The sequence below is a fragment of the Leguminivora glycinivorella genome, chromosome 2 (genome assembly GCF_023078275.1).
Source record: "Leguminivora glycinivorella isolate SPB_JAAS2020 chromosome 2, LegGlyc_1.1, whole genome shotgun sequence".
Taxonomy (NCBI): Eukaryota; Metazoa; Arthropoda; class Insecta; order Lepidoptera; family Tortricidae; genus Leguminivora; species Leguminivora glycinivorella.
In genome coordinates this window covers 13,849,302-13,877,106 of record NC_062972.1, presented here as the reverse complement: position 1 = coordinate 13,877,106, position 27,805 = coordinate 13,849,302, and the positions used below count along the sequence as shown (strand labels likewise).

General features: G+C 34.1%; 1 protein-coding gene across 1 annotated transcript; it reads right to left on the bottom strand.

Annotated features, from left to right (window-relative positions):
- Positions 1-119: 119 nt before the first annotated feature.
- LOC125242304 lies at positions 120-27,755 on the bottom strand. Its single transcript, XM_048151070.1, has 3 exons — positions 27,589-27,755; positions 21,769-22,428; positions 120-2,882 (listed from the first exon to the last, which is right to left on the bottom strand). Exons 1-3 carry the CDS (start codon positions 27,601-27,603, stop codon positions 2,709-2,711), a joined length of 849 nt encoding a protein of 282 aa, XP_048007027.1. The 5' UTR covers positions 27,604-27,755; the 3' UTR covers positions 120-2,708.
- Positions 27,756-27,805: the final 50 nt, after the last annotated feature.

The window sequence follows — 27,805 nt, the reverse complement described above, 5'->3', positions numbered from 1 at the left end:
TTTCTAATTTCATAACCTAGAATTTTATTGAAGTCTATTTGCCATACTCGTACACCTGTCCGTGCAAGAGTAGGTACATTTTGCTGGGGGTGAACAAATAATATAAAATTATAAAATATAAATAATTTATTACACTTAATCATGTGCATACATACATACTTACTTAATGTAAAATATTAACACAACCTTTAAAACAGAACTTTAGTCTGAATGTACTACACGTAAATTAGGTAAGATTTGACATCATATGTTACATCATTTATACAGTCATAACACAATTGAAAACAAATGACAGACCACACATTCATTGATTAACTATTGTTAAGTACATAAACATAGTACCGGCACGTGATTGATCATTACTTACCTAGAGAATAACAAAAAATACGTAATCACAGAGTGGTCAGTTCTCACTCCGAATATAGCTTTCCTACTTAAATAAAGAAGATATTGACACTGACACACACACACTGAGACACTGTAAAATACGTGGAACCCGAAAGATTTTAACCACACGCATCTCTAAGGTCAAAAGAAGGTAAAAAATTGTTGTTTAAGTAATTTTTGTAATTTTTTTTAACTTTATTTTGGATTGTATTTTCACTGAAAAAGTAAATGTCATTCGTGAAACTGGCTCTTAAACTGAATTAATATATTTCTTCTTTCTTCTTAAAACCTACTTTTGCAATATGTGACTTGTCACTTGACATTTATCAATAACGATAGTATATTATGCCCCATAATGACATCATCGCTATCAAAAAAGTATTTTGGGCTGAAAAATATTAAGAAGTTTTTTATTAATGTTAGGACTCTGAAACTACGAAATAAGACATTTTAGTCTTGAAATGTGATATAGAATACTTATGGTGTTAAAATTATTAGGTTTCCCTTATGTTACACCATGTATAATTGTATATATATGGTGTGTAATAGTCTATAAGGTTCGCTTAAAACTTATGACACTAATTTTTTTTAAAGTATTTAGTGAGCACTGCATACACAAAATTGTATGTTTACTTATTTCTCAAAAATAAAAGCTACTCGTATGAAGAAATAAAAATTACCTTCTATCTTACATAAAAAGCCTCATCACAATGACTTTAATTCATAAAAAAATCTTAAGATAATTAAGCCAAGGTAATTGTTCCAGTGATTGGATATCTAATTAGAATAGGACTAATTTATTGAATGCTTGTTAGGGAATAAATTTGATACAATGAATTGGTACTCAGATCAATTCGGGTGCTTACGGCACAGTAAGGTAGGGGACAATTGGACACTTTTTTTATTATTCGTAATATTTTTGTATAGTATTGTATTTCTCAGCAATTCCCGAAACTTTCTTTTTTGTTACCGAAAATGTATAAAATCTGGTAACAAAAAAGGAAGGTTTCATACAAACTACCTAGGACATTTTAGGAAACCTATTGGATCTTGCTCATCATCATGGACTCTGTCAGCCTACCAATTTTTATCAAAATCGGAGACGTGATCCAAATGTACAAACTTTTCGGGAATTGCTCTTCTATTAGGACATACAGCTTGTCAAAAAAGTTCTAATTTTTTTGAACATAGTAATTGTCATTTAGTCAATTGTCCGATTAGTTGCCATATGCAAAACGGTTTGCATAGACGGTGGCGCCCCTATTATTTTCTACTCTTTTTGCCACACTACTAATTGCAACGGAATTTTTAAAGCCGGTAAAAAGTTTCCAAACCGTCTAAAAAGCACCACGAAGAATTGTTTCAACAGTAAATAATAAAAATCGGGCCAGAAATTACAGTTCTAATACATTTTAAAAGCCTGTTAAAATTGGTTAAAATCCTAATCTTACATTTTTATTTCACTCGTTAAACAATAGTCATTTATTTACTTATGTATGTAGAAATACAATTATGAGGTTCTATTCCTAATTATTATTTAGAACTTAAAGATGTAAGTACAAAAATATAAACAAGTGTCAATGAAGTAAAAAAGATGGTGTAACATTTATAAAAGTTTTTGTTGTTTTAAGCAGAATTGTATACAAATCAACAAAATAAAGAGCATGGCAAGCTTGACGTAATGAAATATAAACTTAACAATAATTATAACATGGTAGCTAGCACACATTCAATTCTATTTAAATATATTGAGTAAAAATACTAGTATTATGGTCTAATAAGACATACATATGTATTTATGACTTAGCTGTAATATATTTACTAATTACAAAATCTAGTGTGATTATTTTTTTAGGCTTTCGCCTAATTCTACAAATTGCCATTCTATTTGTTACCTACTCTAATTTTATGAAAGAAGGATTTAAAACTCAAATCTTTAAACAATAGGTAAACTAATCGGTCAAAAAAACAGTCGGTTTTGGCCATAGATGTGGTATTTTAGCGTAAGTTGTAGATTATAGCTAGGTCTGTAAAATGCTAGACTGCATAGTTGGAATCATTGTTCTAAAACTCTTGTGTAGTATGAAAGTAAGAGACAAGTGACTATTGAACGTTGGCGTCTAGTCTGGGCTATGGCAAAAATGTTGCCATTGCGTCGAGCAGGAGCCAAAGAGTTCACGAGATACCGAGATGCAGACGTTCAAAAGGCGCTAACAGTGTGGAGTGTTCCCAAAGGTGTACGATCTCTCACATATTTATGGCGTATTAGTGCTTTGGCGATGTAGTTCACGGTAGGCTGCCCTTTAGCACTCCACCCCACACTATTGCTTGTTCGTATGAGTGCGCTGCACATTAGCTCTGAACCCTCGTTTGTCATCAGCAGTGTAGTGGACAGTACGCTGCTTGCCGTCCGCGTCCATGAATGTGTAGTAGCCGCGTACGGTGCCGCCGTCACGCGTCTCGTGAGCTGACTTAGAGTCACCGGTGCCTTTGTCCTGGAATTGAAAGCAGCCATTTTGAATTTTGGTATCTTATAATGTCAAGAGATGGCGGGACTAATTGGAAACGTGGGAAGTTGGATTAGCTTGATCTCGCTCGCGCTGAGCAAGATTGCATGGGGGATTGTAAACAAAGAGGGAGGGCCTTGTCCAGAAGCACACACACACACACACACACAACAAATATGTTAATAAACATATACATGCTTATATGGTTGTAAGTCGTAAATTGTATAAGTACCGTTATCTTAATCAACTTACTAACTTATAAAAAAGCTAGAGCGGATGAGGTGAATATTATCTTTTTGGTCTTAATTTAAAATATATGCTAGTAAGCAAACTTCACTTCCTCTTCATCCAAAATTATTTAGGGCCGGTTGCATCAAACCTTCTGTCACCGTTAAAGCGTTCGTTAAATTTTATCGTATGGGAAGTTCCATAGACATCTGCTGCGTGACGATGATGTGTCTGTCAAATGTGGTTGATGCAACTGGCCCTTAGTCTCAGAAATGATAAATTATTCACTTTGTCCAGTATTTTAGAATTGTACCTTAAACTGGTTTTAAACAATGATAACTAATACAAGCAATACAGCCGCCCTTTACATTGTTTCTATGTACAATTAAAGCCTTGCCTTTCACCGGATAATGAACCTCATTCAATATTTCGACATTTTAAAACCGGTAATCTTATCACTCAGGTAAAATTATAACTCACATGTGAAACGTAGGTATAATTCTATATCTTAGTTGTTTCTCAAATAACACTATTGTTTTACGTTTAATCTCAGGTTTCGTGTATGCAGGTTAGTGATGTACCAATTATGGAGAGTTGACCTTCGCCCTCAGAAGGCACATACGTTTGGCTACCTGATAGTATCAAGTCGTTTACCGCAACGGTTGGGTGAGCTGTGATGAAATTGAAGTGCGTTCTTGTTAAAATGGTGCCTTTTTAACTTTAATTATTTTACTATGCGTTGCTTTTTAACCATGCGAAATAGGTCAGACTTATTATATTAAACGTTTAATACTCGTTAGTATGTCTGTACTGTGGACACTTAGTATGCCCCTGTCCCGCCAAGACAAAAGGAAACGGGGACAAAACCAAACCGTCGGCGGTTAAATTTAATTTATTAATCTTGTGATGGTTTGGGCCTAGGAGATACAGGACATTAAGGTCAACTGTGTCAGTCTCTACGCAACAAAAAAGAGTGGGTTTAATTATGATACGTATGATTTGATTAAAGCACAATGTTGTGCCAAATTTTGCAATATTTGCAATACAGGGCAGGGTCTCTTGTCGTGGGAGCCAGTGTCAAGTCAATGGTATCAGATGAAGATAACGTCACGCCGCAGTTTCTTTGCGAGTTCTTGTAAATGATTTCATTTGGCCCGGTGGCGGCCAATCTACGTATTGATATTTGCCGTGTTCATGATTTTACTAAAATTTCATAATTGATTGCATCAATGCGAATTTTTATAATTTGCTTAATTGAGTGGCAAGGATACCGCTAAAATGACAGAAAAAGTTTACCCTTGAGTGGCGGGGCCCTCACGGGTGGTCATCGCGAATGTTACTTATGTTACAAAAATTATAATTACTCAAAAAATGTAGGGATGTTGTGCATAAACCATATATCACTGGATTCATTATGAAACGGCTAAAATCATTCCATAGAAAAAAAAAACATTCCATTTATGTGAATTTTGCTAGACTCGATCAAATCTCAGATGGCTACATTTTCCACTTCCATTTATTAAAGTAACTTTATTTAGGCAAAAAAACAGTAAATTGGAGAAAAAAGTAATTCAGGGACTTAAATATACATTTATTTACACTTATATCTCTTTTTTTAATATATTACAGTACAATTTTTGCGAAAAAGACGGTTTTTAAACACGTGTCTCAAACATGGCAGGCGGATGGTCCAATCAAATTGGGTCATATTTCAAGTTGTTTTGAAGTTGAAGGTGTTGAACCTTTACTGAATGCTTGTTTAGTGACGAATGGTTCGTGCATGTATGAGGAAGCTAGATATAGTTTTAGACGGTTTTATTTATATATTTAGGTATATCGTCGCACGGGGTCCGGGAGCCGGTCCCTGCCACTTAACAGCTTGTTTTTCCCAGAGTCCGGCTCCCGGCGCCTGCCACTTAACGGAATGTTTTTTAAAATGACCGCGCCACTTCTCCCCTATGCAACTTGTAGCTCTGCCACCTGAGGGGTTAATAAAACACTTAATGTGTAAATTATACCAGTATGATTTGAAGAGATCTCATTGTTAGAGGTATAACCAATGACTTGATTACTTATGTACATACAATAAAAAATATTCATAAAGTTAATTAATAACTAATTTAGTACATACTTGTATACTGGAATTAATTACATAAGTATATGAAAGTAAAAATGAACAAGACCAGTACCCGTGGCTGTAATTAAAATAACGTAAGGTAAGTACCTACTAAATACTAGTCGCGAAAGATGCCTAACAACCGATCGGCCACCTGGGTCTGGGTCACACTGGCACTGGTGGATGTTTTCTCTCACATATCTTTTTAAAGACTTTTAACGCCTTATTTAACTTATATCTAATTATACATATATTCAATATCCCGTTTCCGTTTTCCTTGGGGTTGACGTAAGTCGAGGCCAGAGTGAGGATAAAATCGCAATGCCCCGAGGCCAATATGCGTGCCATTATCATTCACTGGGTACTTCCCAAGGTCGAGAAATTGTTATAGTATTAGAAGGAAGTGAAAAATCCAATTACCTACCTAATTAGCCACCAAATACTGCAATGTCATGCAATGCAATTGAGTTAAATAAAAATTATGACAATTTCTAATAATATTGTGGTAACATTAATTGAAGGAGAAAATTATTAAACTGATAAGTCTACTTATTTTAAATCGATAATCGTTTGCAAATTGGCCAAATTGTATATACCTAGTATTTAAAGGTAGAGTGCTGGTATTTTCCGAGCTTAAAATATAAACTGCTAGTCTTAAAATATTTACGCCATAAAAATGAAGCCATTATACAGAGTTGAAAAATGCAATTAATTGTCAGATAAGAAATAATATACTCAGCTTGCTTTTTCAGCTCTATTTTTTATGCGTCTAGACTAATTTATTTCATCATACCAATGCGTTCTATTTCATTATGTAAAAAACCGGCCAAGAGCGTGTCGGGCCACGCTCAGTGTAGGGTTCCGTAGTTTTCCGTATTTTTCTCAATAACTACTGAACCTATCAAGTTCAAAATAATTTTCCTAGAAAGTCTTTATAAAGTTCTACTTTTGTGATTTTTTTCATATTTTTTATTAAACATATGGTTCAAAAGTTAGAGGGGGGGGGACACACTTTTTTTCTTTAGGAGCGATTATTTCCGAAAATATTAATATTATCAAAAAATTATTATAGTAAACCCTTATTCATTTTTAAATACCTATCCAACAATATATCACGCGTTGGGGTTGGAATGAAAAAAAAATCAGTCCCACTTTACATGTAGGGGGGGTACCCTAACAAAACATTTTTTTCCACTTTTTATTTTACCACTTTGTCGGCGTGATTGATTTACATATTGGTACCAAATTTTAGCTTTCTAGTGCTAACGGTTACTGAGATTATCCGCGGACGGACGGACGGACGGACGGACAGACAGACATGGCGAAACTATAAGGGTTCCTAGTTGACTACGGAACCCTAAAAAGAGTTCCGTTATACCAATAATCTTTCCGTGTTGACTCCATTACCTGCTGTGCGTTACTGAGCCATAATTGTTACCATTTCATAACCATTACGAGTAGCTGCTAAAATTAATTGATACCTAAATATAATCGTGATCATAGAATGTGAATCATTGTACAGTTTAATTGATAAAAATTATGATGATGATGATGTACTTATACCAGAAAAATACGATTTCCCTTTTTTTCCTGCCACTAATATGTAGGTAAGTTCGTATAATACTTATTGTCTTGTCAGTGAACGAACGCGTTAATTGGCGGCCCGATTTCAACTTGATAATCGTCAAAAATTAACTCCGGATACGATATAGATAGGATATGTCAGTTTAAAAAGAAACGTTTCTTCAAACAAAAACTTTATAACTCCATACATCAACGTGCCTAGAGATAACTCGGGAAGTGAACCTCGGAAGGATTTATTGCAATAGTGATTAGCGAGCAGGTACCTAATGAATATTTATAATGCTTTTCGTTTATCTACTATTCTACTCTTTGTACTCTTTGTTTGATTGTGAGTACCTAATACATTTTAGTATCTGTAAGTAGTTTTTTTTAAACAGGAAAATTATATCTCCACTGACCGAGCCTACTTGCCTTGACAGTCAAGTACTCCGATTGCGTAACGTCCAGAATACCTCACGACTTCCGACTACCAACGAACTCTATTGAACTTTATGACCCTGGACACAAGAGTGAAAGTGAACGCTTAAGAGCCTCCAGCAAGATTGGTTCTCCATACAAACGTATGTAGTTATGATCTCAATTAAAAAATACGTGTTGGATTGTAAAATTTCGCACATACAATAACATGAGGTACTAGTATATATATCTAAAGCGGAAATTAGTTTAAAAATGGAAATTCATTCAAATACCATAGTTAAAAATGTTTAAAAGTAATTAAAAAATACATACATACATACATACAATCACGCCTGTATCCCATAAAGGGGTAGGCAGAGCACATGAAACCACTAAAGCTTCAGGGCCACTCTTGGCAAATAAGGGGTTAAAAGAAAACGAAACTGTGGCATTGCAGTGAAAGGTTGCCAGCCTCTCGCCTACACCACAATTTAACCCATATCCCATACTCGCCTTCTACGACACCCACGGGAAGAAAGGGGGTGGTGAAATTCTTAACCCGTCACCACACAGGGACTAGTGAATAGTGAGTTTTTAGGGTTCCGTAGTCAACTAGGAACCCTTATAGTTTCGCCATGTCTGTCTGTCCGTCCGTCCGTCCGTCCGTCCGCGGATAATCTCAGTAACCGTAAGCACTATGCGCGCCATATTCGTGAACGGGTGCTGTTTGTGAAGACCGGTCTGTTTCAGCTAATAGGGGCTATGCTATTCTATGTAACATTAATTTTGAATGAGATTACGTTGAGGCACTCTGTTCGGTCCTTGTTTGTTTATTTTTCTTTCTGACTCTTGGAGACCATATACATCTCCAAGGAAAAAAGTAGATTAAGTATACATATATTTTTTTTTTCCTTTGCTTAAGACAACAAGAGTCTTTTACAACTCTAAAGTTATTTTAGTTATTCGGTTTTTTTCTTCATGTATAATTTTTTTAGATGTACTTTGACACTTAGAGACTCTATACATCTCTAACATCTCTTATTAATAATCATAATAGCTTTGTACTTTGTATAATTTCTTGTGTTAATATTTTTTTTTATGAATACTTTTGCTTATTAAATTGTACCTTGTTTTTTTTTTAATGCATGTTAAATATAAGATGTAATGTTTTGAAAAGAAGTGGCCCGCCGAGTTTCTTGCCGGTCCCATAGTGGATACCCTCCTCCAACTGAGGGGGGACTGAAATCTTCTCGAGGCTGAGGCGTAGGGTTAGAGCCGGCGTAGTTTTATTTGACGTTCATAAGCGCATTGTAATATGCCTACTTGGAAAATAAATATTTCATTTCATTTCATTTCATTTCACTAGAAAGCTGAAATTTGGTACCAATATGTATATCAATCACGCCAACAGTGCAAAAATAAAAAATGGAAAAAAATGTTTTATTAGGATACCCCCCCTACATGTAAAGTGGGGGCTGATATTTTTTTTCATTCCAACCCCAACGTGTGATATATTGTTGGATAGGTATTTAAAAATGAATAAGGGTCTACTAAGATTGTTTTTTGATAATATTAATATTTTCGGAAATAATCGCTCCTAAAGGAAAAAAAAGTGCGTCCCCCCCTCTAACTTTTGAACCATATGTTTAAAAAATATGAAAAAAATCACAAAAGTAGAACTTTATAAAAACTTTCTAGAAAAATTATTTTGAACTTGATAGGTTCAGTTGTTTTTGAGAAAAATACGGAAAACTACGGAACCCTACACTGAGCGTGGCCCGACACGCTCTTGGCCGGTTTTTTGTTTTAAAAGCTGTAACAATATACATAAATTAATTTTGGCTACAAATATAAAATATCTCATGTCATTGTATGTAAGTATGTGCAAAGTTTCATTACAATACAATATGGAGTTTTAAAATGAGAACGAAACTCCGTTTGTATATGAAGGTGGAATTTGGTCAAGCTTGCGGGCTTTTAACTACCATTTTTTTCACATAATATTCGTTGCGCGTCTAACATTAAATGATTCCAAACTACACCGAGGAAGCGGTAATGGATGGTATGGCATTTTGTGTAATCGATTGGCATTGCTCTAGTTATTCTTTTGCAAGATTGTTGAAGACGATAGTTGTTTGAGGACAAGGTTTGATTATGAAATGAAATAATTATATTATAAGCACATGAAATAATTATATTTTACACACATGTGTGTTTATTTAATTCTTAATTTGTTTCAGGAATGCGAAGGTAAAACATAATTAATTAAAAACTTTAAAATTGTTTTCAAACATTTCTTGAGTTAATATTAGGTAATACCTATTTACTCATTCGATGAAGGGTCGGTTGCATCAAATTGTAATAAATTATATTAAACATGGATACGAAACAACTGTTAAGAATTTTTTCTACTCGTCGACTGTAATCTGTCAATTAGGACACCACAGACTAAACTATAAGTGCTAACTTTTCAGTGTTGGATACTCTATGGCAGTTCCGACTCAACTATAATAATCTCATTATAGTTGACTTTAAGTTAACTGTAATAATTTCAAAAATAGAACTTCATACAATTTCTATACCTAATTTGCGATACCTGGCAAATTTGTCTGCATCTGAAACACATTTTTTTTATCTGTCGTGTTATCGGCCAATCAGAGACGGTTATTACAAACAATTGGTTGCTAGGTAATTCGATGTTGATACAACGGTGAACGACGCCATTAGCATTAATTTTAACTTGCATGAATGATGATATTTCCGTCCATTGATGATGAAGATGATGACTCGTAGAAAAAGTATTGTATACAATAGTGATATAATTAAGCTTTTCACTCTCGTACCGTACTCAGCAAGCTTCGTGGCCTAAACATGGTACTCGACTGAAAAGCTTTGTATTATATCACGATTGTATAAAATACTATTATAGCATTGACTTCTACTATTATCACATTTTTTTTGCAAAAGTGCATTAGTTATTCGACTGAAAAGATTCAGTTAATTTATCAAAGAATTCACTAAATTGAGATGAAGACTAGTCATACAGTTCCAATTAGTTTTAGTGGCTATATTATCAGTCGAACGAAAGAAGAAATATCTATGGCCAATACGATCACAGAGTGGTTGCGCCCAGTCCCACACAACTTACAATTACAATTTATAAGTGTCAAGTTAGAAGTTTGTAATAACACAAATGGTGACAAATGCGTGCATCGACAATATACAATTTATTGTAATGTAATACAAAACATTAAACACGACAAATGTTCCGGAAAAACTAACCAATTTGTAAGTGACTAGAAAACAACTAATCTGTGTACTCGAATTAAAAAACAATTCACTAGACAATTTTCTAGATGTGTATTAATAAAGAGAGTATTAATAGTTTTTTCTAAAATATGTAGAGGCGGAAGGCTCGACTCTCTCAGATCATGTCATATTTGGGTTTTTTGAGCTCAAGCTTATATTCAATTTTGTAATATATTCTAACTAAAACGGAGTTATGGAACGGATATTTAGGGAAATCTTTTTTTAATGATGGGTTGTAAACTTCTCTCGATTCTAAGTAAAATAAGCCTATGAAATGCACATGAAATCTGGTTTTAATAGTTTTTAAAACAAATTAGGTAGCATACGTATATTGTACTTAGCATCATTCGACTAGATTCTGAAATGTTTAGTACGAGTGACAGTGAACAAAAATTAATAGTGAAATAGATTAGATTTAAACTAACACGATCTTCGCTCATATTATTAAATTAAAACGGGACTTAATCGCGTAAAACTTACGTTTTATATTTAACCCGACGTTTCGGACATGACATTACGTCCGTGGTCACGGGTAGACTGGCTGGGAGTTGTATCAACATCTTCTAGCTGTACGAGTTTTTCGAACTACCCGCACTTGATTGTCATCAGTCACTTTTACGCTAGGGTTGCCACTCTGCCTACATACAACACTCACGACATCCGATGGTATGGGACGGGAAGTTTTCTCACGTTTACACTTGCTAATCACTGGATTCCACGAACCACTGGATTGAACTGCATAATCCCAAAGTCCTTTCAACTGAACGTCTTTACTATAGCAGGAAAGTACGTGAAGCGATTGAAATCAGGAAACATCGTAATTTCAATCAAAATGAAGGGCAAGTGATTTCATCTTCGTGGAATCCAGTGATTAGCAAGTGTAAACGTGAGAAAACTTCCCGTCCCATACCATCGGATGTCGTGAGTGTTGTATGTAGGCAGAGTGGCAACCCTAGCGTAAAAGTGACTGATGACAATCAAGTGCGGGTAGTTCGAAAAACTCGTACAGCTAGAAGATGTTGATACAACTCCCAGCCAGTCTACCCGTGACCACGGACGTAATGTCATGTCCGAAACGTCGCGTTAAATATAAAACGTAAGTTTTACGCGATTAAGTCCCGTTTTAATTTAATAATATGAAATAGATTAGGTCTTAGAAACAACATATATTAGCTTGTCACATAACAGATTGTACGTTTAATTACAGATTTAGAGTAAGTAAACCTACTGTAGTGTTTGAAACTTTCGACACCCTACACGTACTCGTACTACTCGTAGGAGACACGGTCCTAGAACTTCTGACACGCTTGGTTGGTTCCCCATGCCACGTAACTGGCGATGCTCGGCTGTTGTTACCCTGAATACCAATAAAATAAAATTAAAAAATTGCCATAATATACGGATACCATTTGTCAATTGTGTAAGTTTTGTGGGATAGGGCCATAGTTCTTATTGGCGAGATAAGAAACATTGAGAAATATTGTTAATACAATTTCACATTTTCTCCAATATTTCATGAAAAATGTTTGTCACTGATTTGTGGCTTTATGACTTACATAAGTTGATCCCTGCTTAATACATCTGTCATAGAAGCAAAGGACTATTATTATTATAAGTCGACCCCTAGACTGTTGATTGGACTATAGTTTAATTCTTTTCTGCAACTGAAGAGGTACTAAAAACTTAAGGTACTTACATAATTACATAATCAAACCGAACAACATTCACCACTCACCTAACCTCAACTTTCATAAAAACTACTTAATTGAAATTAGTCTAATTTGCGCCTACAAAAAAAATGTAGTACCTAATATTACTCAGATGATTGAAGGTCGTGAATTGGTACCTAATAATGTAGACGGATCGATCGAGATAGTAGAATATGTAATTTAATATAACAGGTGGTAGGCCTACGACCTCCCCAGAAGCAAGCAGCCTCGCAGGCATTCCGCCATTGAAAGCTATGTCATAACCGATCGCAATTATCGCATTTTTGGCAAGGTTGCGTCGCCGATTGAAAACCGCGAGCTTACTGTTATCACCTACGTGCGGTTTGATAAAAAAATTAATCTTGTATTACTTTTATTTAGGCGGTATAGGGCCGATATTATTTATATTAATAGATATCATAGGTATTTATTTTAAATTACTGATCGTCGCAAAAACAATTGCAACTGAAAATTCAAACTACTTAGGCAAAAATATACAGACACAAAATATTTAGACTAATTACGTCTGTAAAAACGACGGGATGTTATAAGTTTGACGTGTCTGTCTGTCTGTATGTCTGCCGGTCTGTACGTCTGTCTGGCTGTTTCTGTGTGTGTCTGTCTATGGCATCGTAGCTCCCGAACTGATAAACCCATTTAGATTTAGTTTATTTTGTTTGAAAGCTGAATTAGTCGGGAGTGTTCTTAGCCATGTTTCATGAAAATCGGTCCACTATGTCAGGGGGTTTTTCAAAATGTTAATTTTGTGGTTAGGTTACTATAGTTTTTGTTTTGTCAGTTGGCAATAAAAAGGCAACAAACTTTTTCTGTGTAATAAGTAAATACTTAAATCCATAGAATATATCGCTGGCATCGTGAAATCGCCAATCAAAAGATATGTGGTAAGTTCGTAATTATGTTATCATTTTACCTTATACCTAATAAAGAGAATATAATAGTTATTTGTTATACAAGGGGGCAAAGTTGTATTTTAACGCCGAGTGTGGAATTGAAAAACGAGCAAGTGAAAGGATTCTATAGTTGAAAAAGCGAAGCGAGTGGTTCGAAAATAGAATCCTGAACTTGCGAGTTTTTTAACACACGAGAAGTAAAATACATTTGCACCCGAGTGTAACACAAAACTTTTCCCCTCACTACAGCGAGGAAACTACAACGCAAAAATGCGTTTATCACTGCCTCCAGTAGTTTCACAGGTGGTAAATCATCTTTATTACTAGATTCACCTACTTTTATCAATTTTAAAGCAGTTAATTTGATTATATGGACTTCCGGTTGGGACGCCATCATAGCGGTTTCGTGTCGTGAATAATTTATTTTTCTTTTACTCATTAATGTTGTTTAAAGTGTAATATTGATAGCGTATTATGCAGTAAACTAATGGTGTAGTGAGAAGCTGATGAAGAATTGTTCTCGAAACGCGTTTAGCCTCTTTTTTGTCGTAAACGGCCGGTAGTCCACGTGCTCTTGTAAAATCTAGCTATCAATTTACAAGTGCTAAGTCACCGTACAATGTCGTACTTACCGTACAAAAATTACTAATATTAGCTCATATCACCTTGACACTGGCGAAATAGTCCCAATGGACTGAAGCCATTTAATTTTAAAAACTGAACTGAATTTGATTATATTCAAGGTCAAATTACTTTACCCACTAGTGGATAAAATGCGTTTTTACCCGCTGGTATTAAAGGACAAAACAAGTGTTTCCGAGCTAGTGAGGGGAAAAGACAATTAAGCTTGTGTGGTCAAATTAAAACAATGTACAAACCACATAACCTATTAAAGTCGTGCTTCACTCATGGTCAAATTGATTGAACTAAGATATAATTACTGTCTGTGAGATTTCATTAACAAATACCTGCGTTTGGGCATGTCGACAATAGGCATGTTTTGACAATGATATGGCCTGTAATCATTAACCTTTTATAGTTAGATAAGGTCAAAGTTGTCATTGAGTTATGATATAGTTAACTATGATAGAACAGAATGTGACAGAGGTTTTAAATGATTGGTGGCGTGGCAGGGCTATAAATTTGACTTTACCTGTAGTGTAGTAATGTTTATTCGTTTCATTTCAAATCTTTAAATGGAGATTTCAAAGGCGAAAGGTTTTTGCGTGAATAAAAAGGGATATTCATTGTTTTTTCCTGAATAAAAATATGTAGGTACCTACTAGGTATTAATAAGAACGATTTAATGATGGACTGACAAAGCCCATACAAAACAGCGTACCCCTGAAATGTATGGGCCTTTAGGCTTAAAACTAGATGGCGCTGTTTCGCAGCCTCAAAGTGGCCACAATCATATTTTCCCCAAATATTTTTGCGTGTTTTTATTTTTTATAAGAACAAATGGCATATTTCTTTATTTTAAAATCATGATATCACGTCAATACACAATTTAAAAAAATAAATTTGTAGGCATCATCAGTGTCAATTGTCATAATAGTATATATTTAATAGGTGGCGCTAAAAAATCGAGGTACGATTCTTAGTATAAAGTATGTAAATCCTATATAAATAATCCTTGATATTACATATGAAATTGAAAATGACATAATCAGACTCATAATAAAATTAAAACCTATTATTTTTTAGTATATAGTAGTTGCAAAGACCTATATAACTTCGACAAATAAATAAATATAGACAAATAAAGTCTAAGAAAAAAACGTACCCCAAAACCATACAGAAAAAGGTACGGTGAGCTAGATGGCGATACACATTTGGGGTACGCTCGGCTAGATGGCGCTAATATTAATATTTGACATTTTAAAACATATCAAGCTAAGAACATGGGTCAAATTGTCAAAACTGAGGTTCAAAAGTTTTAAGCCTGTGTCGAGAGATGGCAGTCTATGCACTGTGATTGATTACACATTTTACTTTGACAGTAACTCTCTTTAATACTCGATGGTAGTAGTAATAGGTACTTACTACTCTCCTTGTCTGTTCGTACTATTTTATAAATAAGTACTAGTAATTTATGAAATGTTATATAATAGGTGTACAAAATGATTACCTACTTGTCGTTTTCTCGAGCGGGAAATGCCTTGGAGGCGCGTTCATGTTGTGATTGTGAAGCATAATATTAGAATCAACATACATTCCTCAAAAATATAATTAGGTACTCAGTGCGTTGCGCTTGCTCCCATTTATCCACGTGATTGTTTCGAAATGATATTTAAATACTTTCCATCTTTCGTATTTTATTGGTAGGGTAAGGTGGGCAACAGAGAACCAGTGGTACACAAGGAACCAACGGTTTTATTCGAAATAATAGTATATAGGTGGCGCTAAAAAATCGAGGTACGATTCTTAGTATAAAGTATGTAAATAATATAAATAATCCTTGATATTACATATGAAAATGTCATAATCAGACTCATAATCATAAGGTAAGGCGTTGCAAATGTTTGAAAGCAACTACTGTAAAATTAAAACCTATTATTTTTTAGTATATAGTAGTTGCAAAGACCTATATAACTTCGACAAATAAATAAATATAGACAAATAAAGTCTAAGAAAAAAACGTACCCCAAAACCATACAGAAAAAGGTACGGTGAGCTAGATGGCGATACACATTTGGGGTACGCTCGGCTAGATGGCGCTAATATTAATATTTGACATTTTAAAACATATCAAGCTAAGAACATGGGTCAAATTGTCAAAACTGAGGTTCAAAAGTTTTAAGCCTGTGTCGAGAGATGGCAGTCTATGCACTGTGATTGATTACACATTTTACTTTGACAGTAACTCTCTTTAATACTCGATGGTAGTAGTAATAGGTACTTACTACTCTCCTTGTCTGTTCGTACTATTTTATAAATAAGTACTAGTAATTTATGAAATGTTATAATAGGTGTACAAAATGATTACCTACTTGTCGTTTTCTCGAGCGGGAAATGCCTTGGAGGCGCGTTCATGTTGTGATTGTGAAGCATAATATTAGAATCAACATACATTCCTCAAAAATATAATTAGGTACTCAGTGCGTTGCGCTTGCTCCCATTTATCCACGTGATTGTTTCGAAATGATATTTAAATACTTTCCATCTTTCGTATTTTATTGGTAGGTAACTGCATAGATATGATACCTATGCAAAGACGCTGGTTGAATATAGTTTTTAGGGTTCCGTAGTCAACTAGGAACCCTTATAGTTTCGCCATGTCTGTCTGTCTGTCCGTCCGTCCGTCCGTCCGTCCGCGGATAATCTCAGTAACCGTTAGCACTAGAAAGCTGAAATTTGGTACCAATATGTATATCAATCACGCCAACAAAGTGCAAAAATAGAAAATGGAAAAAAATGTTTTATTAGGGTACCCTCCCTACATGTAAAGTGGGGGCTGATATTTTTTTTCATTCCAACCCCAACATGTGATATATTGTTGGATAGGTATTTAAAAATGAATAAGGGTTTACTGAGATCGTTTTTTGATAAAATTTATATTTTCGGAAATAATCGCTCCTAAAGTATAAAAAGTGCGTCCTCTAACTTTTGAACCATACCTATGTTTAAAAAATATGAAAAAAATCACAAAAGTAGAACTTTATAAAGACTTACTAGGAAAATCGTTTTGAACTTGATAGGTTCAGTAGTTTTTGAGAAAAATACGGAAAACTACGGAACCCTACACTGAGCGTGGCCCGACACGCTCTTGGCCGGTTTTTATTTTTAACGCAAACAAAGAAGCAACGCAGAAACGCTAATAAAACGTCTGTTTGCGTGTGTGTCCGATTTAGATTTTGTTTTTTTTTTTGTTTGAAAGCTGAATTAAGGAAGTGTTCTTAGCCATGCTTGATGAAAATCGGTCCGCTAAGGGCCCATTTCTCAAAACTGAAAGTTATACAAGTTACAAGCGGAAGTCTCTCTCCAACTTGTCATATTAGACATTGACCACTGCTTGTAAATTGTAACTTGTAGCTTCGAGAAATGGGCTTCAGGTCGGGTTTTTTTTTCAAAACACATTTGTTGTTAACATCTTATTTATATCGATTATCCTAATCTTACTTAAACGTGTAGGTACCCGAGGTCATTTGGTGTAAGCCAAGGTGTACTCGTAACATTAGAAATACCTTGATCGAAACGGTGCAATAAAGTTGATGAACATGGATAGATTGCAAAACAAAATCTAGCTTTTAAATACCTATTTATATCACGTGATTTATTAGATCGATTATTTAGCACGAGTTAATATATTAATTCGTATTTATGATAGTCAATGGGAATGTTTGTTGGTTAGGGGTTTCGACTTCGGAATAATGCATCATTTGAATTGTTATCGTTACTTTTTTTTTTATAATACATGACGATGGAGATTGACATTCAGTTTTAAGTCAATAATGAATATCATAATATTCGTGATACTTCCTGCCGGCGTATCATGCTTCCAATTTTATCACTTGTCCACGTGGATAAGACAACTGTCACTCTCACACTGACATACTTGCCAAAGCGTGACGGATGCTTTATCCACGTGGATAAGTGATAAAATTGGAATCATAATACGCTGGCTGGCTGGCTTATCATATCATTACTTTCTACAACACCCATTACTAGAGAGCGGATTTCTGGTAGCGATTTAAATATTAATATGGATATGGCATTTTTTTTTTCTACACACAAAAAAAATATATCGGAACATAAAAATAAAACCCTTTTTGATGCTTTTGTGAATATTGGGCAAAGATTATGATGATAATAAATAAATAAATGTTTGTTAATTTTTTAAATAGTTTATTTTTATTTATTTATGTTCCTCTTCTTGAATATTTCGTCTGCGCATTGCACACTTCTATTACGACTCAAAGAATAGAAAAATGAAAATAATTCGCTTCCTGTACACAAACTCCTTTATTTAGAATAAAATACTTTTCTTTAGTTTGTTGCAAAAATAACATTAATTTAATCTAATTATTCAGCGAAGTTTGCGATGTGCGATGTATAATAATAATATATTGTAAGACCCTATTAAAAAATTGCACTAGTCATATCCATATTAAAAATCGCTACCTGAGATCCGCTCTCTACCCATTACAATAAAACTCGTACGGAAAGGTGAACGTTGGTCGTGATATAACAGATAACTGCATCAAGTCAGGTAGCTGCGAAGTGATTCACATCAATAATGACTACAATTATTCAAACGATCCGTAAAGCAAATAAAACAATCATTTGTTTACGCAAGATGTTTCATTGTATGAGTATTCTGACTATTCCGCCGACCGACCATGAGATTCGTGTAAGTATATTGCCAATAAGTAACAGACCATTAGGTACATTTTAAAAATAACTGAATAAACAACATATTTTTAATATTGTCTTCGGTTACCGCGATAGTTACTCATGAAATAAAACTATGGAAACGGATTAAATCGCGTATAATGAATTTAAAATACATCCCGACGTTTCGAACTCTTTACAGCGTTCGTGGTCAACGGGTGACTGAGGAAAAATTAAAATGTGCAAAAGCTACCCACTTACAAGAAATATTAACGAACCATGACCACAAATAATATAGATTTCTAAGGCAGGTTCACACACTATTAATAAAGCCAATTATACAATATTCAAAAAATTTTACCATTACTCTGTAAAAAAAAAAAAAAAAAACCGGCTTGGGATCCAGTAGTACATCTGATAATGGAACAAGCACGACGAAGGCTGTGAGGCATTTGTGTTGTATGGTGTTGGACATTTGCAGTTTTTTTTTTTTTTTTTTTTTTTTTTAACAGAGTAATGGTAAAATTTTTTGAATATTGTATAATTGGCTTTATTAATAGTGTGTGAACCTGCCTTAGAAATCTATATTATTTGTGGTCATGGTTCGTTAATATTTCTTGTAAGTGGGTAGCTTTTGCACATTTTAATTTTTCCTCAGTCACCCGTTGACCACGAACGCTGTAAAGAGTTCGAAACGTCGGGATGTATTTTAAATTCATTATACGCGATTTAATCCGTTTCCATAGTTTTATTTCATGAACATATTTTTATTTTAGGTACTGTTTTGTACCTGGTTTATAATTCCGACAATAAACTGACTAACGACAGCGGTCAATAACTTATGTACATAGTGTGTTTTTATAAGGGTAGTAACTTTTAGTGGTTTATAAAAATGCTAAAACTTGAGACAGGTCTAATTTATGCGCACTTGACCGCGTATAACCGTGAAATATCAATTCACACCGCCAGATGCCGCTGAATAAACTTTTTTATACAGAGCACGATTCACTTTCACACGACCGACGAATCTAACTAAATTTTGTATTACTTCAGAAATGTTTTCTAAGATTTATGTCAATAACTCAGATTTCGAATATTACACCAACGTTAATAAATAAATGTTATTTTATTGAAGTTCAAAGCTGTTGAAATTATAACCTATAATTAAATTACATATACCATGGTATTGCAGTGTCTAGGTGAAATAAAACTGGTTTTTTTTCTTTATACCGTAGAGAGGAGTTGTACGCTTAGTGCTCACTTCCATACACCGGTTTTTTTTTTGCCAAACGGTTATTATTAATGTCGTCGACATCTAACGTCAAGTAGCATTTTCTCAGTACTGCCACGTGACAAAATATGTCACTATAAAAATCATGTCAAATATGTATGGCCCGTACCTTTCATGCCGATGACATCAATTTGACGTCACGTTGCATAAAGTTTTATTGTAATAATTAATCATTGTTCATTAGTCAATTTAATCATGTACAAATGACTTCAAAAGAGATTCATGCGTCCCATGATTAATACCTACTTGAGTCGAAAAGGGTTTTGTTTTAATAATTTATTGAAATATGGTAACAAAACTATTTAATAAAATATATGTATGAAAAATAAACAAATAATTTAATTTACTTGTCACGTATCAAGTTAGTATTAATTATTTCACTTATGAATAGATTAGTTTTGAAGTCATGATTAAAATGATTGATGAATAATGATTAATTATTAAATAAAACTCTTGAATCATCCTATATGCAACGTGACGTCAAATTTATGTCATCGGCATGAAAGTTACGGGCCCTGGTCACCACAAACTATATTAATTACATAGGTACCTACGCAAATAATAAATATTTTGGTAAGACTAGTGATGTAAGTAGGTACTTGTAGATACATATGGAGTGAACTCTCGATCGTTACTTATTATTTCTCTATGGTAATTCTTAAACTGATGACTTCTGGCTACTAGTAACACTTTCTACTACGTGCTGACATTAGAACTCTCGCAAGCTCATTTTAAACTGTTCAATTTTTCAAACTGTCCGTTGCAGTGGGCGTTCTTAGGTCGATTTTTCAATTTCAACTTATTTACAGATAGACCTTCGCGGAATCGATATCCATAGGAATCACATTATCATTACTGATAACGTGAATGGTTTATGTAGCCTAAGTTTTCTATTTAGGCGCTTTGCTTCACAAGTAGGTAGTTGAAGTAATATTACCTAATTAATACCTATTCAATTGTGGGCCCCATTGGAACATTAAGATAATGTTGAGATACTATTATAGCTAAGTCAAAATATTATTATGTCAGTGTCAAAAAAGACGTTTCATCAAACTAAAACTTCACCTTTGTCACTGAGTTATCCGATCCATGTCATATCCAGAGCAAATATTTGACGTAGGTACCTTAATTATGTATTATTATTAAGTTAAATCAAGCTGTATGTCTGAGGAAGCAGGTAGATTGATTGAAATTATAACGATTTGATGACAACAACTGTTGTTTGTAGCAGTGCTATTGTGTGAGATTGTTTCTGAGTTGATGTAAAACTAAAACGTTGTTTTTAAATGCCTATTGTGTATTGATTGTTGTCAACATGTAATTAAATAAATAAACATGACTGTATTGTAGTTGACATCTATAGGTACCATATTTTAATACGAACTCTATTAATACATTACATACATACATATTAATTAGTCATCATAATCATCATCCTCCTTGCGTTATCCCGGCATTTGCCACGGCTCATAGGAGCCTGGTCTTATAATATTTAATACAGGTAGGTACATTTAGGTCCCTTTTGTAAATATTTAATTAATATTGAATAGGTCTTACATAGATTTATTTAATTCAAATTTCAGTTAGAACATCTTATTATCTTGATTTTTATAAGACTGGATTTTTGAAAACCAAGTCACTAAATATTTAATTAATATTGAATAGGTCTTAATCAAAATTATAATAATTATAATTAATATTATATTAATTATATATATTATGTATATATAGTATATTTATATATCATAAATTATATTTATGTATTATATGTATTTATGTATTATTTGATGTAAGTATGTTTTAGATTTCTGATTTTCTTTTTCTGTTCTTTTGTTTTCAATGCACCGCCTACGATCTTCTCTGCTTTGCCTTAAGGTTGACTGGTAGAGAATGCCACATGGCATTAAGTTCGCCTTTTGTACATTAAGTTTGTCTTTTGTGCAATAAAGTTAAAAAAATAAAAAAATAAAAATTATATGCTCTATTTCATACTTACATGAACTCCGTAAGAGAAGGAATATTGAGGATGCGGGTCGTACTCATGCGCAGGGTCTGCTAAATGTGCTGGCGACTTCGCATGCACCGGGCGAACCTCACTGTTTATCGTTTTAAACCCAAGCTTGGTGTGCTCTTTTGGGTAATTCAAAGTTATTTCACTAGGTCTTGGTTTATAGTAGGAGGGATCGTCAATCGGCTTTCTGTGGCCTGTGACCTCGTATGGTTTCCAGCCTGTGTAGTCAGTGACAACATTATGGTCTATTCCTTGAGGATTATAAGTAGCGAAATCAATGTCGGGGGTTTGTGGTGGTTGTGGTTTGTACCCAGTGTATTCATCGACCGTTTTCGGTTGATATCTAGGAAGACGTTCCACATGATTAATGCTATTTGATGGAGGATAATAGGCCGGTTGTGTGAAGTGATAAATTGCTCTGTGTTTTTCATGTTCTGGAAGATGTGTATCTGGGTCGTTCATATAGGCCAGTATAGCTTCGTCTAGATGTTTGTAGGTTTTGTACGCATATTCAGGCCCTTGTGCTCCGGGGCCCGTGTGGTCGTATTTGTTTTCTATCGCGAAGCGAATTTGAGAATCGGTGGCTGCTGAATTTCTCGAAAACCAGCTTTCTGCAGTGATGCATCCCGCTACTGAGAGAATTATCTGTGAAAAAAACGTACTCGTTATTCATATGTTTATTATGAAAAATACCGAATTTTAGATATTTTAGATGGATGTGCATGTGCAATGTACGCTCATTTGCGTTGAAACCGGAAACGAATGTTACTTTGAAATTGAACTTTGACATATTATCAAAATTGGAAGACAATCAAGCCTATTATCAATTATGAAAAAACAACATGTTTTTTTGCATGTATAGGGAAGATAAGTCTGGTCAATAATTAGGCTATCGTCAATATCGTGCAAAAATGTGGATAATTGGCGCAGTCGGGTTTCCGAGTCAGTGCCCGCCTGGTGCGCAACAACGTATGCCCGCTGAGCCGTGACGCCGTGTTTGTCGCAAGTGTGAATACGCCTTAATGCAACAAATATTTTCAATTTTGGCGCAATTCATTGACGACAATAAAGAGAAACCGTCCGGTTTTGAGCGTGAAGTTTTCCATTATAATCCTATTATAGAGTTATAGACTGACAAGCTTCTGACTGCGACTACGTTGACTCGGTCAATCAATACAAAAAATGTATAGGTAGGTACAATATTAGTATGCGAATTTAATATTATAATTCAACACAATTCAATATTAAAAATCCGTATTAAATGTATTATAAATGTAATGACTAATATGTAACATTGGCGTCTTGTTATGCACGAACGAGAGTGCATCTTCCTTTGTTAAATGAAACTTTTCAATGAGAATAATGTTACTGTTTTGGTGTATTTGTGTTAATGTTGGGTGTAATTTTTGTATACTAAATAAAGTAAATCTTCAAATTAAACTGTCATCTGTCATAGATTTTTCCAATCTGAATTCGACCTCACTTTAATGTAGAATGTATAATTATACGTATAAATATATACCATTATTCCAATTATCCCAACAAAAGCTATTATTATCAAATTGCAATTATTAACACGCGAAGCATCAAATTATTTTGAGTTCAATTTAAAATGCATTTCCGTTCAATTGACGCACATCACATGTGGATGTTCAAGTGAAGTAAATATGCATTACATAATGGCTAATATGAAGATCTGGGTCTGTAGGTCACTATAGTGAGTAATTTCACTTTTTACTAAATGCCCAACAGGTTTTGTGTGAATAAAACTCACAATATTTAAATTAGTTGTCGGGTGGCTAGGCAAGAAAGGATGTTATGGTTAAGACGATACAGGAGGGGTCAATGCTCCATACAAACGCTCTCGACTATTTCTTCCCTGGTTTTTGAAGATAGAGCAATGATTTTTGCAACACAGATTATTACTATTTTTGCCGTTTTTTTGATATTCTTATTTTTATAGACGATAGAGCCAAACAAAAATTTCCAATAACGGCCTTATTGATAATGGTGCAGAAAAAGGTGTGGTATTCAAAATTGATAACAATTAGCCAAAAAAAATACTAAACGGTCCGATAGAGATTATTTCATTGTTATTCAGATTCTCAAATTTCGTTATGATTGATTAAGTTTTAAAGAAGGAAACAGTCGAGAGCGGAACCTCGATTTTATTGATTTTTTCGCAATACCTTTTGACTGAGTTGTTCTGAATGGACAATTTGTTTTCGATAAATCTAGTTAATAACAGCGTGGAAATGCTGCCAGCCTTCTGGGTACCTTGCCCATTGACGGCGATTTAGGCCAAATTTTTTATTTATAAGTAGGTTAGGTATTTAGTTTTAAGTAGTTTTATCATGTTTTTGTTTGTTTGATGTATTTATTAAATAAAAATTATAATGTTAATAACACTAGTATATTTATCTAAAATTCCCAAATTGAAAGGAACGCTCCGTTCCATTTTAGCATTTTCGCTCCTGTAGCGTCTTAAAACTGATGGAAGTAATGTAAAAATTTTTTTTTTTTTTTACTCAATTGGGTATCAATTTGATTTCAATATATTATAAAAATATACCTTATATCTTTCCCAGGTATTATTCAACTAAAAATATTAAATACTATTCAAGTTATTTCAAATAATATATTATGAGTCAAAGTAAATATGACTGGCTAATGCGACCAGAAAATTGCTAATGAATCCTATAGCATAATATTATCAATCACTACTGTGATTTTTTATAAATGTGCATATGCCATTAGCATGCTGTATTATCATGGGTATTGTTTTCGTTCAAAATCGTTTTGACAATTCTTAAAAAGAAACTAATTTGACTAGGAGGAAAGTAGGCTACTTTTGGCCCAATGCGTCAGACGAAGGATGCTAGTTTCCACCACTCTTTGATCAATGTGAGAAAAATTTCATTGCGATATGATTGTGATATCGATCAGTGTTAAAAGTGACGTTTCTTCAAGTAAACACGTCAATTTCGACACTTCGACCACCACACATATTCGATCCAAATCGTATCTGGATCTAATATTTGAGGCATATCTAACTTCGAATTGCGATATTTGAGGTTGCCGTTTTCCGGATCAGTCTAGCAGAAATATAGTACACATCTCAGCTAATACAGTAGTTATTTATAATATGACTATCTACTATCAGTCTTATATATATTATTTGGAGAAATTAGTTTAATAAGGCTTCAGTTATAATTTTAATAGTCTAGGTATATATCGTGTCTGAGTAAGGGGCTACCCTATTCTCCTCCACTCGTCACGGCTTTGTTCATATTGTTAATCGCCAAAAAAATAATCCAGCGTCATCTCATTTATAATTAGGTCACTAATTAGAACATCACAACTCAAACAATTCAAATTATTGTGTGAAAACATTATTTATCAAACGCATTACGTAAGTACGTGGTTAACGATTTTTGCCTTCGATTATGGTAATATATAGTTAATAAATTCTGTAGCAGTTGAAGCCACGGCAGATGTGTCATTACATAACGTGGAAAGTGGCTATATTGACCGGACCAGTAGCATCGTAGGTAATACTTAATTACTTATAAGTTGTTACCAGCATACATAGACCTACCTACCTATTGTTTTTATTTTTTAGTCTCACAGTGCCTTGGTTTTACTGTTATGCTGTGTAACTTGTTTAAATAATAAATAAAATAATAAATAAATAAATAGAGCCAGTCCAAGATAAGTTAGCAGCGATTGACAGCCTCGCCGGTGCAAATGTTATTTTAAGACGATACAGGAGCGAAAATGCTAAAATAGAAAGTAGCACCGCTTTCAATTTGGGAATTTTAGTTAAATATACTTATGTTATAAAATAGATTTATCGAAAAAAAAATGTCCATTAAGAACACCTCAGTTAAAAGATATTGCGAAAAAATCTTTAAAATCGAGGTTCTGCTCTCGACTGTTTCCTCCTTCAAAACTTAATCAATTGGAACGAAATTTGAGAATCTGAATAACAATGAAATAATCTGTGTCGGACCGTTTAGTTTTTTTGGCTAATTGTTACCAATCTTGAGTATCACACCTTTTTTTGCGCCATAATGAAAAAGGCCTTTTTCGGAAATTTTTGATTGGCTCTAGCGTATTTAAAAATAAAAATATCAAAAAAATCAAAACGGTCCGACACAGATGAAAATAATAATAATCTGTGTTGAAAAAATCATTGCTCTATCTTCAAAAACCAGAGGGGAAATAGTCGAGAGCGTTTGTATGGAGAATTGACATCTCCTGTATCGTCTTAAGTGTCAAACTTCGATGAAATTTCATGTCGATGTCGTTTACTCAACCCTTCTCAATCCGGCTCGACTCTACCTACATTAGTTGATATAATTGAGCTGCCTAAGGATCTTGAATATGAATAGGTTTGTATATGTTTGCAAACTGGTTGAATTTCAAAACTCTATTCCTGTTTAGTTTCCATATTAAACAGTTTAATTCGAACCAGCAGAATTTAAGACTATAAACATTATTATTGGGGAGTAAGTACGTTTTCACATTATCCGATCCGATATCGGGTGTAGGAAGGATGTCAAAGATTTCAGACGCCTTTAATAGGTATAGAATATCGGTCCTACATCCGATATTAGATCGGATAATGTGAAAACGCTCTAGTATTTTACGAATATAATGGAGGATTATGTTAAATTACGTAAACAATGTAGTGAGCTATGAGCACCATTGGTACGGTCATAAGATTTTCAAAGTTGCGCGGAAAACGCATAAGTCATTATCGCCAGTCGCCACATACTTAAAACAACCGCACGCTTTGAAGTGGGTACTATTGGTACATACCCATATATTGTGTTATTTATCATCCCCTCCCCCTTCCCGGTGTGGTGACGGGTTAAGAATTTCACCACCCCCTTTCTTCCCGTGGGTGTCGTAGAAGTCGACTGTGGGATATGGGTTAAATTGAGGCGTAGGCGAGAGGCTGGCAACCTGTCACTGCAATGTCACAATTTGGATTTCTTTCAACCCCTTCTTGCAAAGAGTGGCACTGAAACTTAGTAGTTCATGTACTCTGCCTACCTCTTTATGGGATACAGGCGTGATTATGTATGTATGTATGTTATCATATAATTGACATATCACATCGTGACCGGAATTATTTTTAAACTTGTTTGTTAAAACGAGCAACGAATTAAGGTTTTGTTGCATAATATAAAGTGGTTCGACAGGTACATGTGTATTATCATAGCATATGTGAATTTAAGAAATCAGGTTTTTTCATGATCCGTCACATGAGCCTAAACAAAGTTCTGATGTGAATACATGGCTAGCTCTAATTAATTAAGATGTTTTGTTTTAAATTAAAATTCATTGGTATTTAAAAAAATGAATTTAAATATTTAAGAAACCGTGTTACCAATTAAACTAATTATTCTCTTTAGGCTACTTTTTAATATGATTATAAAAGTAAAATACAAAACCACTCACAGAACAATACAAAATATATAAACACAAAAACTAATTATTATTATTACGCTCTATACTTGGTCCTTGAAGTAACTGTAGGTCCTTTAATTAATGAATAGTATTAGTAAATAGGGATTATAAACCAGAACAGGCAGGTAGTAACGTTTTGTTTACCGACCCAGGTATCAAAAAGAGTTAATACATATGTAGAGGCCATTTTAGGTACCTACCCTATTTTAATGTAAATGTGCATAATTGCATTAAGGAAGGCATTGCGTATGTTGTATAAGTAAACTATATTTTTTTATAATTTAAATTTGATTGTTTTAATTTAAAAAAATATAAAAACTAACTCACCGTTAAACGAAACATTTTCCTAACCAAAACAACACAGAATCACAAACCCACTAGACAATTTAACTCAAAAAGACAAAACGCATCTTCCACGATAGGCCGTTTAAAACAAACGCGTTCGTTTTCGCCGACGTTTAAATTTTAAATTAAGAACGGGCAATCGAGGCGGCAGACCGTTACTGAGTGGCTCGGCCGGCAGTTGACCGAGTCGCTTATGTGC